This window comes from Astatotilapia calliptera, chromosome 12 (genome assembly GCF_900246225.1).
Source record: "Astatotilapia calliptera chromosome 12, fAstCal1.2, whole genome shotgun sequence".
Classification (NCBI taxonomy): domain Eukaryota; kingdom Metazoa; phylum Chordata; class Actinopteri; order Cichliformes; family Cichlidae; genus Astatotilapia; species Astatotilapia calliptera.
This window is the reverse complement of record NC_039313.1, coordinates 13,826,608-13,843,131: the sequence shown is the minus strand read 5'-3', so window position 1 is coordinate 13,843,131 and position 16,524 is coordinate 13,826,608. Positions and strand designations below refer to the sequence as shown.

The window sequence follows — 16,524 nt, the reverse complement described above, 5'->3', positions numbered from 1 at the left end:
CTCTCTTTCTCTCTCTCTCTCTCTCTCCCCCTCCCTCCATTTTTTTTCTTTCTAATTCCTCTCCATCTCTCACTTTCCCAGTTAAAATTCTCCAACGAAGTCCCTGTGCTGTCTTCCCTTGCTACCTCCCCTCCCTCACTCTCCCTATGTACTTCCAGCTGCTGGCCAGGGGAACAGCTGACTAAATCTAAAGCTGGGGCCCCTGGCTCTGGCTCTGGCTCTGGCCCCAGCTCCAGCTCTGCCATAGCCTCCTCCTATTCTCAGCCCCCCTTTTCCCTTCCTCCAGCTCTCCCTCTTCTCTCTGGCCTCTAGCCCTGGCTCCTCTCTCAGCAGCCCCAGCTCAGCCCTGGCCCTGCCTCTGAACCTGGGCTCCAGTTTTGCCTGACTCTCAGTGGTTCCTTCCAACCATCCCCCTCCATCCCACTTTGGAGCTGAAAAGCCTCAAAACCCTTCGCTCTCTCTCTCTTTCTCTCTGTTTTGCCTATAAGCCTTCTGTTTTGCTTTCTCTTTTTCGTGTGGGTGTGTGTGTGTGTGTGTGTGTGTGTGTGTGTGTTGGCTTTTTTGTTTTGTTTTTTTTAATTGTGTATTTCTTGCTACTTCATTTGCTCACCCTCCTCCCTGCTCTGACAGGCTGTAGCTGGGCCCCTGGTACTGTCCCAACATATCTGGACTGAGGCCTCATCCAGGTTGGCTGCAGTTCAGTTCTCTGGCTCCTTTGCCCAGCATCCATTGCCAGGCATCTTCCTCTCTCTGGCTATAACGTTAGTCACTGTAACTCAATGTGGCTCGCTTTACTCCAAGCCACACTCGGCTTGTACATTCGGTTGTTTCTGGCTTAACACTTTCCGTGAAGCTCTCAGACTCGTCGCGTGTCTCCTCCGTCTCCTCGACTCCAGTTTCCGTGCGTGTCTTTAAGTTGTGTAGACGGGCTCTGGCTCAGGCAACGGCACAGACACACACGGCAGGCGCATGAAAGCATGCGTCGTGCGAGAGTGTGAAGCATATGACACATGATTGGCAGTAGGGGGAGGATGGGGAAAAGCAGCGAAAGGGGAAGTGGGCCTTGTCACAATTCTAGACAAGCCGAGGGCTCAAGTTTGATCGCTGCCCAGGGAAAGGGAGCCTTTGTTCACTCCCCCCGCCCACCTCCTCCCTAACCTCTGAGGCTGTCAGAGCGAAGGGTGCAGGCTTATGTGATTAGGTGCAGGCACAGGTTCCATCATCACTCTTTTGAACAGACATTGCCCACAGAAGACACACGCCAATACGCTTCTTCCTTCTTGACACAGAGCAATTCTGAAAGGGCGACTGTAGGGACTGACAGGGTAAAGTTCAGAGAGCAGCCTGCAGCTACACTGGGATACACATTCCCTTTGAGTGGAAGTGGGCCAGTGAAGCCCAGGCAGGAAGAAAAATAGTCTCTCCTGTGGAAAAACTTGCCGTTCTTTGCTTATTATTCAACCCATTCCTGTCTGTCTAATGCCCACAGCAGTCTCTCCCCCCCCCCCCCCCCCCCCCCTCCTCTCTTGTTGCATTTGTTGTCGGCTTTTGTTGTTATGTTTTAATTTTGTATGTATGCGTGGAGAGTGATTTGCTGGGTGGGGGTGGAGGGGTGGGAGAGCAGCAAAAGTTTCCTTTGGAGTCACGTTTTCTCTTGCTGACTGACAGACGCGGGATGATGAAAGCGAATCGCAAAGTGCCACAGACATCAAAGGTTCCTGTCTTCCCTCACTTATTGGCATCAGTGCACAACAACCCGGCGTGGATTCCTCAAAACAGGGAGGGAAGCAGGGGCGGGTGGGGCGTGGAAGGAGCTGCAAGACGTGGAGGCATATGACAAAAGAAACTACCGTCCAAACAGCTTGAGGGGGCAGAGTCAGGAGGTGGGGGCGCTAAATAATCAAACCTAAGCGCTGTAACTGAATCGGACTGCTTTTCAAGAGCATTTTCAATCAAAACGGGCTTTTGATGTGCACTGATTCTGATACCAGCAATGTTTGAATAGAGAAATAGTGACAGGCTTGAAGTTATGAAGAACTCTGCTTTGGGCCCTCACTTTGAGGCTGCTTTCTTTTTTTGGTGTGCATGTATTTTTTTGTATGGACCAGTGCAACAGTAATTAACTGAGTGTTAAAGCTGAGATGAAGTAAGCCGCTTGGTTCTGCTCTCCTAACCTTATAGACCCCCGCCCCACCAACCCCTCTTCTGTGTCTGTCTCTCACTCCCTCCCTTTTATCCTTTCTCTTGTTCAGGATGGCACCCATTGACTGCCTCTGACCTAATTTGGGCAAATTTCACTGACCTACTTCATGGGTGAATGCTGACTTGCCCACGGGAGGTGATTCTCTCACACACATGCACACATAATCTTTTCTATCCTTACGGTTAACATGCAGGCCCCTCGATGCCCCGTACAGTGGATGTGGTGGCGGGCAAGTGACCCCCCCTCAGCTCACCCCCTCGTTCCCCAATCAAACCCCCTTCTATCCTCTCCTCCTTCAGCAGTCTGGCATCCCAAATGAACATAATGAGGATATCAAAGTGTGAGCGCATAGTAAAATATAAACAAAGCTGTTGGCCTCTGTTTGATGTGGTCTCAGAGGTGACATAGCGCTTCACTTCACTAGTCTCTGAAGAGATGTAATCAGCATAATTGGGTAAGGATACGATTATTCTTCTGTCATTTATGAAAATGCTAATTTGAGGTAATTCGATCAAATAATCTGGAGGTACTTTGGGTGTACTGGCAATCACAGTAATTCATTTTTTAAAGTTTAAAACGATACAGACTATGTGCATGTTGAGCAACCTGAGAATTAGTCTGTTAATGTGCTAAAAATGAATTCAAGCATCATTGCATTCCTCTGGCAGATTAATTCCCAGTCAACTGGACGAGGTCCTCTGGAGGGTTTTGGAAAGGGTGTTGTCATTCTTGGATTAGTTCCCCCCCCCCCTTTTTTTTTTTTTTTTTCTTTTTTAATGTGAGGATGATTAGTAATAGACTTCTCTGCCTACAGGCCTTCACAAGGACATGATGGTTAGAATGAAGTCTAGCTTGAAACTGTGTTTCGGTCACGCTTGTTTTAGTATTCTTTGTAATATTTTGTGCAACCGGTGTTTTGTGTGTTTGACAAAGAAGATACTTGTGTTCATATTTTTATTGTCTGCATATTTTGCACTGTGTGTGTGTGTGTGTGTGCTTGCCCCCTGAATGTACATGCATATAGACCCAACACCGGACAGACACACATTGTCATGGCAACGCACACGGATGTCAACAAAAGAGGCTCCAGGGTGAATATTGTCCCCCCTCTTGTCCAGCAGGGTGCAATTTATCTCAATGTAGCCATGAAAGGCAGCTATTTACATGAAACCAGAGCTGTTTCTGGGAAATAAGGGTCTCTCTGAAGGTTTTGATGTCAGCTGCCTGCTTTTAGTCCAAGAATGGAAACCTTAACCATCCAGAGAGAGAGCGAGTGAGCGAGAGAGGGGAGAGGAGAGGAGTGAGTTGTAAACCTACCGAGAGAGATCTCAGTTCCCCCATGTGTTTCAGGTCCTCACCCTGAAAAGTCTCTCATCCTTTCCCCTTCGACTTGCTTTCTGAAGGCCGAGCGTAGCGTGTGATTTCAGATGCTTACAGTTTGCACAGAGTAAATCTGACTCTCTCCCACCCCCCCCCCCCCCTTTGCTTTATAGCTTATCCTTAAGAGAGTGGTGCTAACATCAACGTCAATATTTACAGGAATAGCCCGCAGGCAAGCGAATCGACCACCTCGATTCAGCAGAGACATCAACCTTTCTCGTGCTCCCCCTCCTTCCTGCCCGTTCTCTTCTTTCCCTCACTTGTCTTCATCCCAGCTATTCCCGTTCCCTGCAACAGCCTGTCGATCAAGGCGCCAGGTGGCTGAGTTATGTGTGTGTGTGTGTGTGTGTGTGTGTGTGTGTGTGTGTGTGTGTGTGTGTGTGTGTGTGTGTGTGTGTGTGTGTGTGTGTGTGTGTGTGTGTGTGTGTGTGTGCGCACAAGGTGCGTACTGTATGCGCAGGATCTTTGACAGGGCCACGGCTTTGACACAGGCTCAGCTACTGTTTGAGAGATGCTGGATGACGCGTGTCAAGCGATATTAAATGTGAGAGAACCTCCCCTCCTTTCTTCCTCCATCCCATCCCCCACACCCCGAACCCCCACTCTGCCCATCCTGCCACCGTGGACTGTGTCTGCTGTGGTTAGTGTGAGCTATGACACTTTCCACTGGGTCTTTTTTTTTTTTGTTTGTCTTTTTAGGGAGGGGGGTAGGCGGCACATCTGATGCATGAAGCCTCACATCACTTCGGGTATAGAGTGGAGAGAAGGTCAGCAGATACACAGAGGAATAGATGCAGTGCACAGACACCTTACCTGTGTCAGGTTTTTCCCTTTTTAATGGTCAAACTGATTATTGTGCAAGCTACATATTTTTCAGTTATGGTGTTTGAAAACTGCTGCTGTAGCTGTTGCACAGTTTTGTCTTATCTGGGGTGTCGCTGATGAAGCCAGGTCACTTTCCAATAGACTGCCCACCTGTTTAATTGTTCCATGTAGATTTGTTTATTTTCTTTGTGCAGGGAGACGATAAATAACTTTTTTGTACATTTCACTGTGGCACTAACACACATGTGCACCTGCTTCCATCTCTGCCAGGTAAGGCAGAAGCACAAGTAACATGCCAGCAGGCCTGATGCTCTAACAGGACGCTCCGAGATGGGGGGGGGGGGTGCCGGCAGAGGCAGCTTTATGGCAGGATGTAGCACGCGCCGGCGAACAGAGAACAGCCAGTGTGACCTCAGTGACTCCAGGAAAGAAGGGGTTAAAAAAAGCCAGCATGGCTACATTGGCTGCGTTACGCAAACTGGCGGCTGGCTGGAGCTGAAAGGGGAAGTGCTGAGCTCAGAGGAACACTGGCTCAGAGCCATCGCTCCCTCCTCCCTCCTCTGAAACCCCCCCCTTTACCTCCCACCCCTACCCGCCATCCTCCCCCTCCTCCCCGCTACAGCTGAGTGCTCCCCATGCTTCCCACCGCCAGGCGTGGTGATGTGTGTTTGTGTGTCTGTGGGCCTGTGCTGGAATGCAGCTTCCCCCTCGGCTGGGGCCTGTGTGTGTGTGCGCACGTGTTCGTGTCTGTCTGGAATGATGCCTCTCCTTGTCTATAGTGTGACGTCAGTACACACACAGCAGGTCAGCTTAGGGCTAGGCAACATTGTGTGTGTGTGTGTGTGTGTGTGTGTGTGTGTGTGTGTGTGTGTGTGTGTGTGTGTGTGTGTGTGTGTGTGTGTGTGTGTCATGGGAGGGGGAACAGGGGAGGAGTCAGTTATTGGAGAGAGAAAAAGGAAAGAGGAGGGGCTGTTTGTGAGCAGAAGGAGGTTGACTGCAGGGAGTCACTGAAGCCAGTATGCGTGCATGCATGAAGGAATCATGAGTGTGTGTCAAGGGGTGGGGTTTTGTGTGTGTGTGTGTGTGTGTGTGTGTGTGTGTGTGTGTGAGAGAGTGTGTCGGGTGACTTTCCAAATGAAATGGGAAGGGTAAAGAGAGTAAGGTTATTTCCTGGCGTGGAGAAGTGAACCTAAAAACACGCACATAACCCACGCATGTGCACTCGCAGTCATGCTGCAGTTTTCAGTCCAGTGCCATTAGTGCCCAGCTATTTTCATATGCAAATAAATTCTGTTCACTTTCAGCAGCATTAACTTTCACAGTGGCTTTTTGTCTGTGCGCTGTGCTGCATTTACAGAATCTTTTTTATTTAAACCACACTTGCTCTTTTTTTTTTCTTTTTTTTTTCTATTATCGATTTTAATATTTGAGCTTTAGTGGCTCGACAAACTTCTAAAAGCTGCATTATCGCCAAAGGATTTCTGGGTCAAAGTTCAGATTAAGTGAACGAAACGCATCTACAATCTATTTTGCATGTCAGTCTGGGAGTTTCTGCATGCAGATTTTGCATAAAAGCTGAAAAACACACTTTTCAATAATCCCCATTTATTCCTTTTACTTTGTCTACTGAACAGACCAGCTCATTTTGAACAAGGCTAGTGCTTTACTGTCTCAACTTACTCTATAGGTTTCCCACCAGAAAGTTACTCAAGTGCTGTAGTAGCAAACAATGGCTTTTCAATGGATCCCTTTACCTTCATCTATAGCTTGCGTGGGTCTTCTGGGACAGACTTCTGCTAATTACACGCATTCATTTCCAGCCATCTGTAATTTCATTCACACTAATGAACCTTGCACATGGATTGGGATAATGTATAGCTAATTTACAGATGGGAGACAGAATTAGCAGGCTGCTAACTTATCAAGTGACAGAAATTTGTTGGATACCAACTAAAGGAACAGTTCACCCAATACCACACAGGTGAAATTACACCTAATAGTAATTTTAGACTCAAGCGTTAAATACTTAAATACAACTAACATAGCACGTTTTGTTAGACCCCAATTTTAGTTTCTCACAGTCACACAGGTCTGAATGCCAGCCATGTTCACTGGGCAATTACTGGTTGTAAGGAAAAAATGTAGATTTCCCTAACCAGTTGGTGAGTGATTGCAGGATGTTGATGGTAGTCACTATGAAACTGATTACTAAAATCCTAGTCACCCTGGCCTAGAGACTGGTCAGTGACCTCCTGGCAACCACAGGTCATTAGGGATAAATATGTATTTCCTGACCAGGTTGTTTGTAGTCAGAAGATGAAATTGGTTGCAAAGAAGTGTACAGTTATGATTGCTTTGATTATAAGCAGTTTGCTTCAGTTGCCCATTTTTGGAACGGGAGACACTAACTCGACTGCAAACACTTGCCATCGAGTCTTCATGCAGTAGTGAAACTGAGAAGTGCAACACAAACCGGAAATTGAAAATGCTTGCCTCAAAGGAAAATTTGTGGCTTTTGAAATGTGTTAGCTGCAACTTTTGTGCTCAGTACACACTGTAGATGATCTTCTCGTCAGCTATAAGTTTGCAGCTGACTGCTGGTCACTTGCCTCCATTCCAGGCTCTGGTCGCCTAAGCAGCCTTCTAATATATTTACTATCTGATCATATGTCAGTCGGCTGTATTCTTCTTATAAGTGATTATTTCAGTCGTTTGCATGGAATTTCAACAATGTTTATGCTGCTCATTTCCCATCACTTGAAGTCGTGGGATGTCATTCACTTTTTATGCTTTCTGGTCTGACTGAAGGCAAAGAACGCCTCAGGATGCCAACAGCTAGTGTTCTCCTAGTGGCCCATCATAAGCCCAGATAAACTGGAGGATTGTGTCACATAAAATCTGTGCCAAATCGATATGTGGATCCATCCACTGTGGGAAGTAGCTGAAAGTATTTGCAGTCAAGCTGGCATCCCTCATGCAAAATACTGGTGACCTTTCAGGGAGTGAAGCAATTACAATCCTCTTCTAGCAACTGTCAGCAACCACTTATCAAAAAGTTGGGTTGCCAGGTTTTTCAATCTCAACTGGTGGTTCTCAGATGGCCAATCAGTCTCTAGGCCTGTGTGACTGAGGCCTAATAAACTTTTACAGACTTTTATGTATCTTTTTATATAGAGTCATGCTAGCTGGTTATCCCTGTTCCCCAACATTTTCTAATGAATATCCCTTAAACTGTTTTTTTTTTTTGTTTTGTTTTGTTTTTTTTTCCTCTTGTCTCAAGCCCGTCCATGACGAGAGGCTTCACTGTCTTCTTATACTGGTCATTTTCTTGAACACCAACCTTTGGGATCCGTCAGCAGAGCAGTAACACCATCTCTGTCTGACAGGCCCAATCCAGCAAAATTAGAATCCATTTTGAAAGTGATAGTTAGAAAATTGCAAGTCATTCCTGATGTACCGCGTGGCAACGAAGTGGCAGCAGCCCAGTAGTCGACTGTCATTTCAACCGCCAGCTGATGACAACTCCAATCACCCACACATCCGTCAGCGTGCGCGCACACTCGCACGTAGACACAAACACACAGACATACACGTATACTTTCCCTCCCGTCCCTATGATTAACATTCAGATTTTGCTGTCAGATTCTCAAACGGAAGTAAATGCATTGAAATTCATAGAATATCTCAGAACATTAATTTATGCTTATGTGTGTCTTGTCAGGATAAGCATTCGGACTGGGAGCTTGTGTGTGTGTTTGTGTACAAATATGCATGTGTAAATGTGTGGGTGATGAAAACACACCCGGGGAGGAAAAATATTTTTTTTTTTTTTTTTTTTTTTTTTTTTTTTGGTGCACCAGTGGGTTTAAGGCATGAATATGGCTGCCCCTGGAGCTCAGTTGTGTTATTCAAGCCTGTCCCATACCTAGGACACACACACACACACACACACACACGCCTGGAGCAAGGTCTCCTGCAGAATAGCTCTGATGTCTGTTTATAGTCTCTGTATGGGTTCTTCCTTATAGGACCACACACGCATGCACTTATTGTTACTCACACAGACCTACCCTTTTAGATGCTGCATAGCCTTGTGTACGTCTTTGTAACCTTATTAATTGGGCCAGTTCAAGGAGCTGCGACGAAGGAAATGCTCCTTTAGCTGTGGGTGGGATGGCGTGTTAGAGGGTGGGGGTTGTTCATCAGTTTATGTCCCTTTTCTAGCCTTGTAGCAGTTCAGATCTCCTTTCAGCAGGGCCTCTCAGTTTAGTCCGACCAAATGGATTGGATTCCAGGCCAATAGCCTTTTCTCTGTTAGGTTTAAGCAGGCTATCTTTGGTCAACATAAAATAGGATCCCATGTTAAAGCTCACACTGCTGCAGGTGGTCCCCTCTGGATCAGAGAAGCTCTAGCAGGGCAGAGTCGGATTTAGGTGTTGCTCTCTCTCTGTCTACAGCCCACGAGGTAATTTGATTAATGTGCAAGGCTAAAGTGAATCTGTGCAGGCGACTGGGCCTTAAATATTTGCTCTGGCTGTTTCTCCCTCTTTGCCTTTGTTAACTTGCTTTCATACCGGCCCATTTGTTTAATCTTGGTTCTTTTTATTTTTTTTTGGTTTTGTTTGTTGTCTTTTGTTTTTTCATTCAAATGCATCATTTTTTCAGAATAAATCACACACAAACAAACTCTCTCACACACACACACACACACACACACACACACACACACACACACACACACACACAGAAAGGATGAGTGCTGTCTGAACTGCAGGGTGCCATATTAGATTTAGGTGACAGTCACTCATGGACCAATTCAGCCAATAAACTTAATGACCTTCCCACTGCTGGGCCTGAATTTTCTCCATTGACTTGGAATCTTAATTTGATTGCGGAAATATATGTATGTTGCTCAATCTAATTTAGTTCACTGATTTTGGAACACTGGGCACTTTTGTGCTTAGCGAAGCAAACCCCCTCTCCCCACCAACTGCCTTCATGTGGGAAGCTAAATCCTGTTTCATAGGGAGCATATAAAGGTGGCATTCTTCCGTCACAGCAGACGTACGTTGAAGGAGCTGCAGGTCTTAGCCCAGGTCTTTCCTCCCTGAAATAAGAGCACAAATCTGGCATTTCAGGGGGGCCCTTGTTTTTGGAATAAGCAGAAGTGGTCATAGCTGGTCAAGACGTCACATACTGGCTAATCTGCACTTACACAATTTGAGAATGAAAGATCGAAGTGCAATATGAAAGAATGCTTTGATGTGGGTCACCCAAAGAGTGTGGGTGGTCCACAGACATTTTTGGATATCTATCTGTCTGTCTGTTTAGCTGTCTAGCAAGCTAGCTAGCTTTATACACACACACACACACACACACACACACACACACACACACACACACACACACACACACACACACACACACACACACTCATTCTCACTCACTCTTTCACACACTGTCATTGCCTGTTTCCTCTGTGTTTTGGGCCAAGTGTGATTTCACCAGGGCGGTCAGAAGGGGTTTCTAGGGCAACCTCACAGAGGCCTTGTTCTAAAAATGGCCGCCATGGTTACTTTGAAAGCCAACTCTGGCCTCTTGAACATGCACAGAAAAGAGCCCTGAGTACCACTTGGGGAGGAAAGCTGGGTGGACTGGGTGAGGGGGAAACCAGGCTCTTTAATAGCTAGCACATGAGACATTGAAGGTTTCATACCCACCCAACCAGGAGTCAGGGGAGGTGTGTTTGTGTGTGTGTGTGTGTGTGCTAGTGCGTGTATCTAAACAGTAATATCCCTGTACTCAGCGCTTGGCTAAATTAAAAGGGCATTTTTGGCGTGGGGGGCAGATTTTGGTGCCCAGACGATTGGACGGGGAAAGGCGAAACTCATTACCTACCCATCTGTCAGAGAGTGAGAGAGAAAGAGCTGTGGGAATGTGGATGGATGAAAAGGGCTTGGAAGGGGAGAGAGTGAGAATGCCTATTAAAGCAAGGGAAACACGACAGAATTTAGCTTTTTAAATACGCAAGTCTTTTATCGCTGTTCAGTGTTTTATACTCCATGTGTTCTGAATCCAAAAAGTATCCCTGTTCATTTTCTCTATGAGAAAGAAAAATAGTTTTGGTTTTTAAAGTGCAGCTGGTTTTACAACCGTGTGTGTGTGTGTGTGTGCGTGCAATTGTATCAAAGGTTCATTTTTTTTGGGCTCTCTAAGCCCCACATGTTTTTGATGTTCTCTCTTTCTCCCCCCTCTGTGGACCAGGGGCCACTCTCGAAACACAAGCTTGACATCCGCGCGCACGCACACACACGCACATACCGACAGACTAAATGTAGCAGCAAGAGTTACAAACAAAATCCTCATTTGTATGTTTTGTTTTTTTTTACAGCTTAATAAGCTAGCTTTCTGCTCTACAACCAGGTGCACCATGTCAGCGTTTTTGTCTAGTTTAAGATTGTCTCAGTGCTGGAGTCTCCCACAGCTGGAGACATATAGGCTTTGATCACTGCAGATGCGAGTGGCTGCCATATTTGATCCACACTCAATCTACTGTGGATATTGTTAACAAACATGTGTTTCCTCTGCCAGCTGGCTTTCAGAATGGAAATGCATATCTCCATGGCAGTGTTGTGCAGTGTTAGGTTTTTGCAGCCAGCATTTCTTAGTTTGCAGATAATGCTAAGCGAAAGGGTAAATATCATAATTCATTGCTCTTTCTGTTTTACAAACTCCAATTACATTCATGCTGATAGAGCTTTTTGAATGTTGTATTGATAGATTTATATTAGGCATCCGTCTCATAAAACCGATAGCAACTATTCTCATCCAAGGGAACAAGCATTAAATGGACACAAATGCTCAACTAATCCAAAAGGGGGGGGGGAATTCAAAGCAATTTAAGAATGGAGGGGCCTGAAGAGGCTTGAGAAGAAAAGTTAACTGCTAACTGAAGTTAATGGATGTGAAGCAGAAAACAGACAGTCAAAATAAATAGGAACACATAGTTTATTCACAGTTTAGATAAACACGTGAAGTGGTTATCTAAAGTTTACTCAAAGTAAAGCTAGAAGTTAAGTTTGTTAACTAAAAATATAGATAAAGAAATAAAATTGTTAGTTAAGCAACAATAATTTAAATTGGCTTGTAATTTAAATTGTTAGCTAACTGTTAAAATGATTATTTTCACTATTTCAACTGTTAAACTATAACTAAACCGTTTAAAGTGGTTTAAAATGATTACCCAAATGCATGCCTTGTAAGTGACATTGTTAGCTAACTGTTAAAACAAATAAAAGTCAAAGTATGCTATGCTAAGTATGCTATTCAATGCTAAATTAATAAAAAGTTTGAAATTAATAGTTTAAAAAAATTGGTTGAAATTGAAATTGTTTCCTTAATGTATTAACAGCTTAAATATTGAGAAAAGTATCCACAGTTTGTTAGCTAATTGTTAACTAAAAATAATGAATAAACATTTAAATTAGCTCAGTAAAATTTTAAATGAAGACTCTGAAATGAGAAGCTAATGGTATGGCTTGCTACTGAAATATTTAGCCAGATGTATTGATTAACAGTTGAAATGGTGAGATAAAAGTGAAATAAACAAACTAAAATGTCTGGATAAAATGAATTAAGAGTTTTAAATGACTAGCTGAAAGCATACCATGTCATTAAAATAGTAACTATTGAAAGGATATAAATGTATAAATAAATGCTTGAAATTGTTGGCTAAAAAGAAGGAATAAACCAATGAAAGTGGTCACCAAGTATGAAATGCTATTAGATGCAGGACTAACTAAAACTTGTTGGCAAAAACTGTAAGACAACAGCTATTGACAGCCTTGTGATATGCAAGATATTTAAATGAAGTTTCCAACTATGCTTTTCTAGAAGCTGCTTTAGGGACAATGCTGACATTTCACATTATCACTATTTTAGTCACCCGCTTTCTTATTCCACTCATTGAGGACAAAGAAAGAAGGGTGTCTATTTTGACCTCTGTTTAGCTTTCCTGAATAATCCTCCACTCATTTCCATCTATATCCTATAAAATATTCAACTCCTGCCCCTCCCTTCATACCAAATATAGAGCCCCAGAAAACACTTTGATATATGCGTTAATACATGCTTGATATCACATCTATGTACGCGCTCGGTCCTTTGATAAACATATTAAACATATGTATGTCTTTGCATGGTCCACATGAATTTCAGAGTTCTCTCTTGAGCGCATAAATGCATTCATAAGCTACTCCTGGCCTCTGCTAACCACTCCCATTATTAATAAATGCATGATCGCACGCTGTGCCTCAATATGTGTGTGTGTGCCCATATGTGTGTCTCTTTCATATGCTCATAAGTGTGTGTTTTAGGCCACTGCTGGGAACCCCCACCTGGTTCATTCATATGTATTCTCGAATAATGACTAGCCACGCCTCTGGATGGTGCAGTCAGGACAAGATCAAACATTATATTCAAATGAGAGCCTGTATAATTCATACTGGAAAAGTCAAGCACGCTGCTCACTTCCTTATCTCTTTCTCAATTCCTTTTGCCGTGGATCAGCAGTTTCCTGCATCTAGATTTCTGTCAGGCCCTTCTACTCTCACTCACAGTAATGGTAGTAGACTGCAGCTGGTCCTGATCATACTGATAAGAGAACATGGGGCCTTTGGCAGGTGACTGCGGCCGAGTGAGTCTGTTTAACATAACTCCATCCTAAGTTTATTCATTCTTGTAGACAATGTGCACAGTAGTGTCATTTATTAAAGAGCACACTTGGTGAACTAGCTGCTGTAGTACAAAACGTCTTGTTGCCTCTGTGTGTCTGTAGATCTGTAAACCAAGCAGCAACCTTCTTGACTAAAAACTCAATCCAATGCAGAAGCTTCAAACGCTGTACTACCTCATGTGGCTAGCTTAGACTAGCCCCTTTTACTCAAGCAAACCACAGTGAGAAGCATTATCCACAAATAGAGAAAACTTGGAATAGTGGTGAACCTATCCAAGAATGGCCATAATGAGCTCTAAGAGTGCATCGATGATTCATCGAGGAGGTCACAAAAGAACCCAGCGTATGATCTAAAGAACTGCAGGCCTTACTTGTCTCAGTTAAGGTCAGCTTTCATGATTCAGCAATACTAACAGTTGTGGTCATTTGTATATTCTTAAATCTGGCTCAAAAGTAACACAGTATTTCATAAAAAGAACAACATACCAACAGTCAAACATGGTGGTGGTAGTGTCATAGTCTGGGACTACAGGACCTGGACCATCTCCAGCTGAGATCTATTAGCATCACCCTAAACAGACCTTTCATGCTTAAAAACCCTCCAAAGTAAACCAATTCTACAAAGAAGAGTGTAAGCACCGTTAACTAGTGGCTGATGGTGGTTATGTCCCTGTATTATATAAGACGTTGCTTAGTTGTCTGCTGTTTCTGTAGCTTGGCTTGTTGTTTTAGTTGCAAAGACAAATGGAAAACAATGAAGGATTTAACAAAAACGTTCCTAAAACAAAGCACGTTCTCTTTTGTTTCTAACATTTTCAGGCTTCCACCTGAGCGGCACAGTGACGGACCCCGCCACCCCCTCGTCACCGGAGCTCGTTTGCAGCGTCAGCGTGAGCTTTGATCGTTGCAAGATCACGGCGGTAACGTGCACTTGTGGAAACAAGGACATCTTCTATTGCGCCCATGTAGTGGCGCTGTCGCTTTACAGAGTACGGAAACCGGAACAGGTCAAGCTGCACCTGCCCATCTCGGAAACCCTCTTCCAGATGAGCAGAGACCAGCTGCAGAAGTTCGTCCAGTATCTGATATCAGTCCACCACACTGAGGTTCTGCCTACTGCGCAGAAACTGGCAGACGAGATTCTGTCACAGAACTCTGAGATCAATCAGGTCCACGGTGAGGAAACCTGTGTGTTAGTGTCTTTGTGAGGTAATGGGCATGTTTAAGATCGCATGTGGGTTTTAACAGCCTCTACGTGCGCACGTATTGACTGTGAGGGGAAGGTGAAGTGTGGCGGGATCAATGTTACTCATTAATAAGAGCCAGACGGCAAGCAGAGATTCTGTGGCTGCAATCAACACTATAGAGCTCTTCTTTACCTCTGAGAGAGAGAGAGAGATATAACAATGCAGAGATACAGATCAAGAGGTTACTAGACAGATTTGTTTATCTCTTGTTATCAATGCTGTACTTACTGCTTACCCAGAAGAGGTAAGCAGCAAGTACAAATAGAAGGGCAAACAACTCGGGAAGAGAAACCAAGGAAACCAAGAAGCACAAAAAGGCATAAAAGAGTCTGGATGCGTTTTGTTTTTTTGTCTGTGTGTGTTGCTGCTTTGTAACTGGAGAAGTGATGAAGGAAGCAAAAAAGAAGTTATGGGGAGGTGTCCAAAAATAACGGGACACAGGAAACAGACTTGAGCAAAGGAAACTGAGAAGGAGGGCCAAAAAAAGAAGACGGAGAACAGAAGAGACAGAGTCTTTTGAGAATGAAGAGACCTGTCAATGAGCCATCGATAGCTCTAGAAATGTAAACTAACTCTTGCTAGCAGAGTTACTCCTGTTCAGGTTCTCAGTTTGAGCGTCTCCTCAGCGAGTCTTCGGAAAGACATCTTTAAAACTCAATTTGTTATTGCATGCTTTTAACAAAAATCTATCTCAGTGAAACCAGTTAATTTGCTTAATCGGTAATGCAGTTTAATTATTGAGGGCGGCACTGAAATAATGACGTTATGTTATATTAAAATTAGTTTTATTAAAATGCAATGGTGGCAAGTTTGTCTATTGTTAAGATCAAATAGCTAAATGGCTTTGCTGATGTGTGCTTGGTAATGTTATAGAAACAAAACACCACATTGCTGCCTGCAGTACGAGTAGTGCACTTGCAGGTTGCTGTAGTCATAGGACATAAAGGTGTAGAAAGATGAGTTACATTGTCAGTCTTTTTTTTTTTTAAATTTCGTGGCTATTTATGGAGATATTTTTGATCTTTTTCTTAAAAGGAAGGGCAAATGAACTTGGAAAGAGATGTTTTTTTGGGGTTTTTTTTGTAGACTTAGCTTTTAACTGTGTTTGCTAAGATCAAAGTGCACTGTTTTTGTGCTTTTCATGAACAAAATTAAACTGACTTTCATCTCATTCCCTGGAATATAAAATCTGCACGGGGTTTTATTTGACAAATATATATTCACAAATGTCCTATACCAAAAATGCCATAGTATTAATTAGGATAAGAGATAATGAGGGGAAAAAATGTTATGGCCTTATGCACATTTAAGATTTGAAGTGTGTGTGTGTGTGTGTAGGGGCCCCGGACCCCACAGCGGGAGCTAGTGTGGATGATGAGAACTGCTGGCACCTGGATGAGGAGCAGGTTCAGGAGCAGGTCAAGCTCTTCCTGTCCCAGGGAGGATACCACGGCTCGGGCAAGCAGCTCAACCTGCTCTTCAGCAAGGTCAAGACCCAGGAACACTCCCACATACACGTACAAAACACACCAGCTCTCATACAGTACATACCAGCCCTGCCAGTCACGGACACGTTCACGTTGCTCTTTTGTCTTTCTCACAAGAACAAACAGCTACTTTGAATAAATATTTTCTCCATAATGTTAGCGCACTTTTATAAGAAGCAGGAGTAAAAACAACATAATACAGAGAGCACATACACTGAACGTCATGCTGGAGCTAATTGCAGGAGGGACAGACACTGTAAGATGAAGAAAGAGAGAGGTATCGGAAGGCGAAAGCTCGCGCTGTATGCTCCTTTGTACCCGTGATTAAATGATTACATGAGAGACGTGCCGTTCGCTCCGTTACCTGGTATTACAGTGGCAGAGCTAGACCAGCATTAATGCGCTGTGTGCTATGTAAAGACTGCAAGCCAAGGCCATTATCATCCAGTCCGCCTGGCTTTTAGAATATCTCTCGGCTTCATGCTCTTTGTTGCCTGTTATATTCATTTCAGTGCGCGCGCACGCCCACTAACAGCCGCGTATATGCTTACACAGACGTGCACGCCCACATCGAGAGTCACGTACGCACTTGCGCTTACGCAGAGCTCCCCTTAAATCTAAAACACACATCCACTGCATTTGAACTTT

At 44.1% G+C, this 16,524-nt stretch overlaps 1 protein-coding gene across 1 annotated transcript in view; it reads left to right on the top strand.

The window, feature by feature from the left end:
* The window catches only part of LOC113033786 (zinc finger SWIM domain-containing protein 6), a 45,828-nt gene that overhangs the window by 11,668 nt on the left and 17,636 nt on the right, over positions 1-16,524 (top strand). Inside the window, exons 2-3 of the mRNA XM_026187888.1 lie at positions 13,962-14,318; positions 15,728-15,876. Of these exons, the coding sequence (XP_026043673.1) occupies positions 13,962-14,318; positions 15,728-15,876 (506 nt within the window). The remainder of the gene's footprint in view (positions 1-13,961; positions 14,319-15,727; positions 15,877-16,524) is intronic.